General features: G+C 33.5%; 1 protein-coding gene across 1 annotated transcript; it reads right to left on the bottom strand.

The window, feature by feature from the left end:
• Positions 1–4,905: 4,905 nt before the first annotated feature.
• Positions 4,906–9,256, bottom strand: LOC111991839 (transcription factor bHLH143). Its single transcript, XM_024023648.2, has 4 exons — positions 9,091–9,256; positions 7,358–8,014; positions 7,058–7,221; positions 4,906–6,969 (listed from the first exon to the last, which is right to left on the bottom strand). The coding sequence occupies exon 4, from the start codon at positions 6,951–6,953 to the stop codon at positions 5,880–5,882; it is 1,074 nt and encodes a 357-aa protein (XP_023879416.1). The 5' UTR covers positions 6,954–6,969; positions 7,058–7,221; positions 7,358–8,014; positions 9,091–9,256; the 3' UTR covers positions 4,906–5,879.
• Positions 9,257–12,797: the final 3,541 nt, after the last annotated feature.

The raw sequence follows: 12,797 nt of genomic DNA, 5'->3' as shown, positions 1-12,797 counted from the left end.
TCATTAAATAATAGCTTAAATACAAAACAAAGCACAAGAAAGTGGTTGGTCAGTGAGTAGATGACAGCCAAGCATTACTTCGCCTTCTCCATCATCTGCAAAGCAACTCAGTCTAGACACAAAAACTGAAACGGCAAGAGGCAAAAAACGCAGAAAAATGAGAGAGAAAGAGCGAGTGAGACAGAGAAGAAGAAGAGAGGCAATGCGATCTAAAGGTATTACAGCATCTCGTGGTTTAAAGCATTTGAGGAATATTGTTTGTAATTTTTTAAATATATATAAGTAAAAAAGTGTATAAATATATGTAATGTTGTTTAAAAATTAAAAATGAATTGTTTAACATATATCGGGCCTAAACTTCGATAGACACTAGCCCATAAAGAATTCTAGGCCTTCCTATAATAAGATATTGGCTATGCTTCTATAAGGCTACACAACACTCTCCACTTGGCAGTGGCCCAATATACCCTTCCCATTATTGCAATTGTCAAACCCATAATTCATCCAACTTATCAATTTGCTTTGCATAAAACTACTAAAACTTCACTTTTGTGCCCATATTTTGTTTGAAAATTTTGTTTCAAGCGTTAGCACCTCATGTGTCATTTAGCAGCCCAATTTGACTGTTTGGAATCCCAAACATTAACAATCAGTTGAAAGTGCACTGTAGGTTTTAAAAATGAATCCCACGAAGGCTTTACTATATAAGGTTTTGACAGTGTATAAAACTCTCACTTTTTTATAAGTTTAAAAAAGGTAATTGGTAGTCTTATCCTTTTTTTTCTAGATGCTGAGTCCCGGACCTAGAAGTCTTTACTGTGGTGAATGAAAAATGGGGCATGCTAGTTTTGAGATCAACATTACGGCAATTGAATCATTGATATGGTACTTTCATCAAACAGCTATAAAACAAGGACCTATTGTATAAGTATGTAACTATGTAAGCATGTATAAAAAGAGTATTTCACATATAAGTACGATGAAACTAAACAAGTCCAACTTCATTACCCAATACATATTACGGACCAACAAAATTAGCTTAGTAAAATAGATGTTACACATGGAAGATAAAATAAATAAACAATATGGAGAACACAAGAAGAGCATAAAGATATGGAGAATGATCAAACCTAAACACCCAAACCAGGCCACTTTTCATTGTTTCCACTGAAAAAAAGGAGGCGGTACCAATCGTTGGATTGGTAACATTGCAACATCATCTTTGCTCTCTTTTTTTAATCCAAAATTTTCCCCTCCTTTCCCTAAACATGTCCAAGCCAACCCATTGTATATGAAAAGCCAAAAAAAAAAATATATATATATATATATATATATAAAATAAAAAACATACATGTAAACAGAACAACCCATTGTATATGAAAAGCCAAAAAAAAAAAAAAAAATATATATATATATATATAAAATAAAAAACATACATGTAAACAGATTTGCTAAAGCAATCATCAACACTTACAACAAGAAGAATCTAATTTTTGCTTCAAAACACACCTACGAGAAGCTTCCAGGTTCAATTTCAATATTGATAAAGCAAAGTTTATATGAAGCTTATCTATAACTTCTACTATATATAGAATTATTATGCAATTGTGCCAAAAAAGAAAAACATTCTCCAACACATAAGGGTCATCAAATAGCCCATGGCCCATGGCCTGACTCAAAAACCCGGCAGCCCATCGGGCTAATGGGCGGCCCAGCCCGTTGTTATTGAGGCCTATGGGTAGCCCACTAGCCCAGTGGGTTAGGCCGTAGGCTAGTTTTTATACCCATGGGCACCCGATAGGCTAGCCCAGTAGCCCAGCCTGTTGGCCCAACCCGTTGCCCAGTCCAATAACTTAGAATTTATAACAAAAATATATAGGAAGTGTATGAAAGATTGATCTTGAGATATTGTAATAGAATTTCTTAAGAAAACTCTCTCAACCACTAAGATACTTAAAGTAATTGTGCTAAACTTAGTTTACTAAATATATATTTTTCTAGTAGTCTAGCAAATTTGAATTAACCATTTGATTTTTTTTTTTATTCAAGATAAAAATAAAAAACTATTTGAAGCCTTATTTTAAAAAAATTAAATAAGTTTCCATCAACAAAACAAAAAATTAAATAGATTTAACTATAAAAAAATTGTAATTAAGTATTAAATTCTTTGATTCTTTCCTTTAAAAAAAACTAGATTGATTATTTTCTTATTAAAAATTGATTATTTATTTCTAAAAATAATATGCTGACACAATCTCATGGGTAGCCCATTAGGCCCAACCTAGTAGCCTCGCCTGTTAAAGACAAAATGGGCATTGCCCATAGGCAGGGTCGTGGGCTGAGGTTTTCTCTTTCGGCCCAGCCCGACCCGGCCCGTTAACTAGTTAATAGCCCATTATGCCCAGCCCATTGTGCCCTTGGGCCAAGTAAAAATGGGCCGGGCCAGCCTGACCCAGCCCATTGACGACCCTTACCAACACAATTGAAAGTGAAACAAAAAAAGAACATTAGAAGCAAGAAATTAGATAATGCATTTATACTTGCTTGCTTAGATTTATATATATATATATATATATATTTGTTCTCTTTTTCTTTATTTTTGTTATCCATGTCTAGGCTTCGTACTAACCTTTCATCTTTCCTTTCTTTTTCTTTTTCATTATTTTCTAAACATGTCCAAATCAACCCTTTATTTATGAAAGTAATAGAAAATCACTGGGCTCTCTTGGATTTGGCAAAAGCTGCAGGAATTACAAATCTTATTATTGAGTGTGATGCCTTAGAAGCTGTCAAGCTTCTATCAAACAACTCAGTTTCTAACATGCTCTTTAATTCTATTCTGAATGAACGCAGGAATTCACTTCAAACTTTCCACGAAGTCAAGATCCAGCACTGCTATAGGGAGGCAAATAAAGCTGCGGACCATCTTGCTAAGGCTGCCATTAATCCACCTCCTTTGTCTTATGTTTCTCCTCCTAATAATGTATCTACTATCTTAAGCTTGACAATTCTCTTGCTTGTACTACCACCCACAGAGTTTAGGTTAACTCTATTATCTAATGCATGTGCTTTATCCTTTAAACCCAAAAAAAAAAAAATAATAATAATAAAAATAAAAATAAAACTGGCAAAAACAAATTTGCAAAAGCAACCATTAATACTTACAACAAGAAGAATCCAATTTTGGCTTCAAAACACACCTAGGAAAGCTTCCAAGTTCAATTTTAATATTGATAAAGCAAAGTTTATATAGAGTTTATCTATGACTTCTACTATATATAGAATTATTATATAATTGTGCCACAAAAGAAAAACATTCTCCGACACAATTGAAAGTGAAACAAAAGAAAGAACATTAAAAGCAAGAAATTAGCCAAGGCATTTATGCTTGCTTGCTTGCTTAGATTTATATACCTTTTTTTTTCTCTTTTTCTTTATTTTTGTTATCCAGGCTTCATACTAACATTTCATCTTTCCTTTCTTTTCTTTTCTTTTTTCATTTTCAGTATTTTCCTAAGCATGTCCAAATCAACCCTTTATTTATGAAAGTAATAGAAAATCACTGGGCTCTCTTGGATTTGGCTAAAGCTGCAGGAATTACAAATCTTATTATTGAGTGTGATGCCTTAGAAGAAATGCTCTTTAATTCTATTCTGAATGAATGCAGGACTTCACTTCAAACTTTCCATGAAGTCAAGATCTAGCACTGCTATAGGGAGGCAAGTAAGGCTGCGGTCCATCTTGCTAAAGTTGGCTGCCATTAATCCACCTCCTTTGTCTTATGTTTCTCCTCCTAATAATGTATCTACTATCTTAAGCTTTGACAATTCTCTTGCTTGGACTACCACTCACGGAGTTCAGGTTAACTCTATTATCTAATGCATGTGCTTTATCCTTTTAACCCAAAAAAAAAAAAAAAAAATATCACACGGGAAAAAACAAATTTGCAAAAGCAACTATCAATACTTACAACAAGAAGAATCCAATTTTAGCTTTAAAACACATCTAGGGAAACTTCCGAGTCAGTGCCAATTTCAATTTTACTAAAACAAAGTTCATGTAAAGTTTATCTATAACTTTTACTACACATAGAATTCTTATGCTATTGTATCAAAAAGGAAAAACCTTCTCCACCACAAAAGAAAGTGAAACAATGAAAGAACAAGAGAAGCAAGCATGTAGAAGTAAACAAAATAATTTGTGCTTTCTTGATTAGATTTATTTACCATTCTTTCACTTTTCTTTTACCTTTTTAAAATGCATGTCTAGCCTTCATACTAACATTTCTTCTTTCTTTTTCTAAATAGGTCCATACCAACATTTTATTTTCTAATTCATTTATGAAATTTTCTTACGATCTCTATAATTTAAGTTTCTTAATTAAGTTTCTTAATGACTATCCTAAAAATTCTTAAAATTGCCATTGCCAAGAGAAAACAGAAGTCTCTAGCAACAAGGAGCTTTGCTTGCATCATGTGCCCCAAGAGATCGTTGCAGTTGCCTCTATGAGCAGCAATGTAACGAGGTTGCAATTGCATCTATGAGCAATGTAACGAGATGACATAGTCACACCGCAATGTTCCGTGCATAATCAAAAATTTTAGAATTTTAGGGACCACACTTAAACAATTTTATTAGGTGTCAATTAGTGATTAGAGTGCTTTAAGTGGTCCACCTATGCCTAAATATTGCACACCAGCTAATTGTGACAAAGTGTGTGCCCAAGTGTCTTGTCCTATAAGAACTCAAATAATTTCATAATTATTCCAAAACCACAACCTTTACCACACTTTTTCTTACAACTATCTTATATAAGAAATTGTGACTGATTATTTTTATTGTTTTTCTTTTACATAGATTTACTATTTTTTCTCCATTACCTGTAGAAGAGTTGTGGGCCCTAAATTTTCTCTAATTTCAAAAGACCCAAGTGAACCTTCCATTCAAGATGTACATAAACATTACACCATAAGTTTTTTTGAAGTTTACAGAAGTTACATACGTAACAAAATAAATAAAGTCCGTGCTTCCCATCCATACCGAGATAACTCCATCCCCATTTCCCACCACCATCACTGCAACATTCACACTCCAATTATTTTCACACTCAAAAACACACAACTGACAAACCCATAATAGCATCTACAGAAAACAATCCAAATCCACTCAAGGAAGTCCTCATAAAGACAAAACTCGTGTAATGGACTCAAGCTACAACCTTGATATACACCACAATGACTTTCACCTCCCCTCATGTAAAACAAGGTAACCTTTTAGTACATGATTTGATTGAGGAAGGGCCCCAAATATTCATGATGGAACACTCTCCAAGCACTTATCCACACACAGCAACTTTCTTCATGCTTTTGGAATTTTTATACCAACATCATGCGTGAGAGGTAAAGGGAGAGGACAAAAGCATAAAATCAAGAAGAAAAGATGGATTCAAAGTGGGACCCTTTAATTACCAAACGCGCATGCTCTTAATCCATGGGAGGTTCTCAACAATTAGGAAAAAAGGGTCCTCATTTACAGCACAGCCCACTACAACATCCCCCATGCGTTCAAATCTTTGTGACTTTCTTTAATCTTTAATGCCCCAAAAGCTAAAAGATAATTATTTCTGGTCAACCAAAGAAAAGCCTCATTTTTCTTCATCCCCAGCAAACCAAAGTGCATTCCCATACCATTACAAGTTTCCTTTATTGGCCCATTATATACAACAGCTATTCTGGAAAAGATGAAAAAGGACCCCACAATACCAAAGCCCACTATACTTATTTCAAACTCATCAATTATTCAAGCCAAGAAACCTAAGGTAACCACCTTTTTCACCCTTCTTTCAACTCTTTATCGAACATGTTACAAGATGGTGCAACCTATTGATGACTCACCCCTAGAGATTTGGCTTTGTGCTTCAAAATCTTCAGGTAATCTATAGCTTCATCAATAACCAGCAATGGGTCCTTTCCCTCTGCACCAGGAATTATGCTCTCAAGAATTCTCAATGTCTGACGGACCCTATCCCTTTTAAAACACATTTTACCCAAAATAGATCCTGCTTCCTCACCTTGGTTCTGGCCAATGGCATAGCCTGATTCCGCATCACTATCATACTCGAGAGATCTGTCCAGATTTACTGAGCTAGCAGTGTCAACAGGCGATGACTGTTTGTATCCACCATTGAGCAATTTCTGCCTTTTGTTTGGGCCTTCCAAGCCAGCATCTTCCTCTGTTATGAATTCATCATATTCATGTTTCTCATAACTCGGAGAATGGCCTGTACTTGCTACTTCATCATCTTCACTATCATCCTCGTCATCATAATTGTCATCAGAATAAAGCAAGGCATTAATTTCTTCTGTATCCTCATGGAACTCACTTTCATCACGAGTTATCTTATTCTCACCAGACTCTTCATGCAAAAAGTACTTGCTTGGATCAATTCGACCCCTTCCATCCACTTGCTCTTTCTCATCCACATTATAACAACAAATTGGTGTGGTGGCAGTAGTTGGATTCTGAACAGGGGGAAAACCAGAATTATAAATTAGTCTTGTTTGATTTCCAGACTGATCAAAAATAAGGAATCTCGTTGGAGAAGACCCAGAGTTTGCATTTGGCACAGCCTTCCCATCAAGCCCATAACATAAAACAGCTTGTTTTTCTTTATGATATGGGTTAGGAGTAGGAAGCAAGCTCTGCAAGTGAAGTGGCAAACTTTGAAGCAATCCATGAGCTTCATTTGTTTGTCCTGTCTTCAAGTCTGGTATACCAGGAACCACAACCCCAGGCAATGCCACACGGGCAGAGGACACACAAATGCCAGGATTTATACATGCTTGCAAACTTTCCTGTTGCCTTGGCTGTAGCGTCGTGCTCATGAAATTCAGTTCAGATGCTTGCCAAGCAAGATGCTGTGGATAAAGCCGAGGCTCACTGGCCTTAACCATCCAGGTAAATAATCACCTAAAAATGAGCAGGAAAAAAGATAAGTCATTCAAAAATGAAACAAGATCATTATAGTTGCAATATCAGCTAGACAGTTGAAACCTACCAGGAGAAGGATTGGTGCTTTAATCTGGAATATTAAAACGCTTGCTGCTTCTTTTAGGAACACAGAATAGAAAAAGAAAATCTACGAATTCCAGCCGAATTTGATAACGAAAATTCAGAATCAATCTACGTTACAGGTTTAAGCAAATGACGGAAATACTCAGCCTGGAAAAGAGCAATAAGAACACACGATTATTAATAACTTCTTGATATGAAAAGCTAATTAATTGATCATGGAAACAGTTATCCAGGAGAAGAAGAATGGAATGAGAGCAAATATGTAAAGGTTTATTGTACTCACCTGGCAATCCTGTAATGGTTGAAAGCATGCAATCACTCTCACTATAATTGTAGGTTTTCCTGCAATTCCACTCTCATGTTTTAATGCCCGAAATCTAGTTTGGCTCGCTGCTTGGCACACCATAACTTCTTTCAACCCTTGACTAAAAAACTTGATTTATCTGGCGACTATAGAGACACGAAACAAATACTGAAGAACAGAGAGCAAGAACTGGGCAAAGGTAGATATTAAGCAAAAAAGCAGACTAGATTGACAAACAAAATGAGATTAAACACGAACGGGGTTCTGTTTGAGTACTTGAGTTCTAAGAAGAGCTTGTCACAAAAAAACAAGACGAGAGAACAATAAGAAGAGCTTTGGGTTCTAGCTAGGTTTTGTTTCTATCTTTTCAACTGATCCTATGCATGTCACAAGAAACGATGAAAAATCGATTGGATCCCATGGAAATTTGAGTTAAGAATAATAGGCCAAGAGAAAGAAAAATTAGGAATCGCTTAAGTAATAATTTACAGAATAACCCTGCAATATAAGTTTAGGCGCACGACTTTGCGGAACACATCAACCGATAAACTCAACCAAGGCATACTGTTCTCCTCCTTGAAATACCGAATTATCCACGATTGCTAAATCTGGTGCTATGTTTTGAAACTGATATTCCTGGAAAAAAACATATATATGTAGCAAAAGAATATATCTATAAGATCAAAGGATGCGTAAAATATCAAAATTATAAAGAGAAAGCATTACCAAAGTTATATATGAAGAATCTCAACACAAAACAAATGCCTCATCTAGTTGCTACGATAATGTTAGGAGATTTAGAAAAAATAACTTTAAACAAAGCCATACAAACACATCTTGTCTCTCCGGACCAGAGTACTTCCATAATTGAAAAAACTAAGAACAAAAAAACGTAAGGGTAGTTCTTTTAACACTGATCCCATAAACATTTTTCAAGGACAAGATCTGGAAACAATTTTTACAAGCTTTCAGCGCAGAAAGTATTTGGTAATCCAGTTCAAAAGAATAAATTTTCGGCACAGAAATAAACAAATTTCAGAGAATTTTCATTTTCAGGTTGCAATCTTCACCTAATTGGATCCAATTATGAAATGGGTGTGGATATTAATAAACTAACATAATTATCATAATTAGATTACCAAGAAATCCTGGACCTCCACTCAACTATGACTTGAATTTAACTCAGCTTAGTTGAATTATCATTTTTCAAGCAAAAAAACCAAAACTAAAACCCCACACACAACACACATATGCATATATCAGATTGAAAATGATCATATGAAATCCTAATGATTGAAGTTAAGTATGAAAGTTAGAAATTTAACTGCTAAGAAATTCAACACTAACTCAATTTTTTTACAACCAGATAAAGAAAAAAATATTGAAAAATCTCATAACTTGTAAGAAAATCTTACTATTCACAACAAAAACTCAGAGCTTGTAAGAAAACTGTCCCAAGCTCTTCAATATCAAGTTCAATTATTGATTAAAAAACAGTAAAAGAAAAAATGAAAAATCCTTGCAGCTGAATCAGGCACAATCAAATAGATCAGATTTTCGAGATTCAAATTATTAATCTTTCTTTTTCTTTTTTTTCTCAGAAGCCAAACAGGGAATACATACCCTACCAAACTAAAATTAAAAAATAAATAAATAAAAAATAAAAATTCACAAATTTTAAAAAGGAAAAAAAAATAAATTCAATAACTTACAGTGGAATTAGAGAAAACTCTGAAAGATCTTGTTTTGGAATCTGATCTGAAATGGAAAAAGTATCAAAATTTTCAATCAGAATAGGAGAGAGAGAAGTGAAGAGAAAAGAGTGAGTGATAGTGCAAATGCTTTGAAAGAGCCTATAAAGAGGTGAGTTTTGTTTGGGAACGCTGGGACTATATAGGGAGAACCAAATGACAATTCTGCCCTTTTATTTACTATGCATTTACTGTTCTTGAACAGTAAATGACCTTGATAAACATGAAGGGTTAAGGTCTTAACCTTGGTTAATTTACTTTTGTTTTACCGTTGATGATGGTGGTGGCCGTCTTTACAAATAGTCAATTTCAATAACCACATCCTAAGGTTAAAAAAATAAAATTATGGGTTTATTTAAAAGTGAAAGTAATAGGCAGTCAATCGGTTACAAAGTAACTTAATGTTAAGGACATATATTTCTCTCTCATACCTAATTTTATACCTAACTTATGTATCAACTCGCGATTAGTGTATAAGTTGAAACAATTTATTCAAGTACCAATGATGAACTCATATGAAAATACCAAAATCTAATCACAAGTTGACAAATTAGCACAATGTGGATTTAGGTTGTGTTTGGATACCGCTTATTTGCAAAAAATACTATAGCAAAATAATTTTTAAAAATATGAATAGTGTTGTAGGACCCAAAAATGCATTGGTATGTGCGTTTTTACATTTTTGACTGTGTCGTGAACAGTACCATAGGACCCAGTTAAAAACGCAAACACTGGATTGCACGCTGGAAATGTACGGTCCAAATGCATAATTATATATTAGGTGTGAAAAGGGTATCTTATTAAGCGGACGTGTTAGTTACTTTTAGTGCAGATTTCATGTAACAATTTCTTTACTTTATATATTTGATTTCATATAAAAATTTTAATTAAAAAGAATAAATAAGTAAATAGAAAGTATGTGCAATCTGTTATTTACATGACGTACGTTGATAACTTGATATCTTTCAAGATTCTTGTTACTCATAATTGGGGTGAAGGTTAGTGACTCAATCCACCAAAAAGGGCACCACATCAGCCATCACCCACTTAAATCTCCTTCTTATGACTCTATTGAAGTCTTTTAAGCATTAGTTGTTCAATGGATACAGATTATATTATATAGTCATGTTCACGTAGGTTTGCCATGACTGGTTTCCCTCTTAACCCCTTTTTATTCAATACAGAAAAAGCTTGAGCAACATGTTCATGAACAATATGTTGGGAAGCCTTGAGAATGGAGCAGAGAGAAAGGTACAGAGAATGAAAAAAGTATTGCCACCTTTCCGACCTAGGTCTACGATTGAGACACATGACAACGACTGCACACCTATAAAATTTCATTTTATAAACGTGTAAGACTTTAGACTTCCCTTTCACCAAAAAAAAAATTAAAAAAAAAAGACTATTTTGCAAAAGATATTCAATAATAAATTAATATAAATAATTGTTCTATAGGAATAATTCAATACTTGAAACCTCCTTCAAACAATCTATTACCATCAAAAGAAAATCTAAAAAAATTATAAGATTTTCAAGAGCTACGAAAAAAAAGTATTATTGTCCAACATTTATTTGCATGGTTCTAAACATTTATCATCTCCAACTGAATTCCAATATGTTTGCTAATTTTTAGAATCAAAAAAATTGAAGGAAGTGAGTGAACTCAACAACTTAATAAGTAACTAATGACCTTAATTAGCAGATTTTACCACCACTTAAAAAATGGAACTCATTGAAATAGCTACGTTTTCTGGTGAGGAACAACCAAGCTGCAGAGAAGTACCAAATGCATAAAGGCCAAAGCTATATTCTTGTCCCCATTGTGGACTGCGTAGAACCATTTCTTAGAGTTCCCAATAGCTATAATATAAAGAGAAACTTTTGATAGTATTCCTAGTACTTTCGAACAGGCTTTTTTTTTATCTGATGTTATGTTGGCAGAGGATGATGTTTCAGATCATGATCGTGACAGTGAGGAAGGAGTTCTCTCTTTTAATTTCCTCTTTAATTTTTTTTTTTTTTTTTTTTTTTTTTCATTCTCAGTTTCTTACTATATATTTGGTGTCCTACTAACACTTGACTTGAATTTACTTAAGACTTAAATTTCTTCAAGGTTAAATTTGAGTATTTTGAGGATTTTCAACAACTCCTTAGAGACGAACCTTGTTTCATTGGCAACCATTTTCTCACCTTTGAGACATTCAGAGCCTAACTGTAGGGCATCATTTGCCTCATTTTCTTCTTTTGTGGTTTGGGTCAGGCTTCTAGAGTTACCCATTGAATGTCGTTCTGCTCAGTTCATGTTACCTAACAAACGAATTGGTGGCTCTTCTCCTAAACCTGTGGTGGTCTTTCCTCACTGATATTCCTACTCCAGTGGAGACAATGGGGATTGGTTGCAGGATGCCCACCCAAACTCTTGTTGATTCTGTCCCTACAAAGATTTTATGTTGGAATTGTAGGGGTTTGCTTAACCCCAACTTTCGAATTCGTAGAACAATTATGGACTTCATTCAAGCTCATGCTGCGAAAATCATCTTTTTTTTTTTTAAACAAGGCTGAGTGCCACTCATTTGTGGATCTCCTAACTTTTGATGGCTAGCATTACACTAAGACAACTGGGTTTTGCTTGCGGCCTCTGGTTGCTCTGGTATAATCAATGGCTGAGCTAGAATTCTAGTCTAAAGGGAGCAAGATTATCAAGAACATTAAAAAAAAAATAACCAAATAAATATTAACATTTTTTTAATTAAAATATTAACCCATATTAATAACAAAATAATAAACAATTCATTGTCATTTTTTTTAGTTAACTACAAGTATATATTTCATATCATTAAAATAAAGAAACACAAATAACCAATTCTTAGTTACTAACAATCGAAGTAAGAAATTATCTCAATACATAAATTTTAGACATCTAATTTTTTGCTCAAAATAAATTGAGAAAATAAGTCAATCTAAAAATGTGCAAAGTTATATAGTCTCACAGTATTGATTGCTTAAAAAAAAAAGAATGTAGAATGCAATATTTCTTTCTCTATTTTTCTAAGTTCTTAAATGGCAAAAAACAAAAGAAAAAAGTGGTTTACAATAAAAGCCTACACTTTAAAATTGTGATAAAGTCAAGGGATGGATGGAAAAAAAAATAATAATAGTGGAGGCTTCAAGGTTGTAATACATTACAAGGACATTAAGTTTTTTTTTTTTTTTTTAATTATTAATTATGTTCTATAAAATGTGGGATGGATTGCTATGGGAAAAAGGAAAATTTTAGGATAGTAGGAAGGAAGAACTCAAAAAAGTGCCATGAATACTGAATAGTGGTAAAAGTGAAAATTGAGATAGAGTTAACTTTAAAAAAATATAAATAAATAAATATAAAATGAGAGATTGGTGTGTCAGGTAGTATTTTCCTTATTATTTCGAGTAGACAGGTTTGTTACTCTCTAGAGAAAAAATTTAGTAACACAACAGAATGTTAAAATATTTTTACAAAATTCTTGGTGTTCTATTCTAATATTTCATTAGTTTATTTTATTGAAGTATCAATTATTATAAAAATGTTGGGATAATTTTTGGTTTTTTATACTCAGTCAATGATTGATTGGTTTAAAATGGTAAATGGGAATTGTCTTTTTGTTTTCTTTTTTTCCATGTGAGGAGGG

Source organism: Quercus suber, unplaced genomic scaffold, assembly GCF_002906115.3.
Source record: "Quercus suber isolate HL8 unplaced genomic scaffold, Cork oak 2.0 scaffold_350, whole genome shotgun sequence".
Classification (NCBI taxonomy): Eukaryota; Viridiplantae; Streptophyta; class Magnoliopsida; order Fagales; family Fagaceae; genus Quercus; species Quercus suber.
This window is presented reverse-complemented; position numbering and strand designations above follow the sequence as displayed.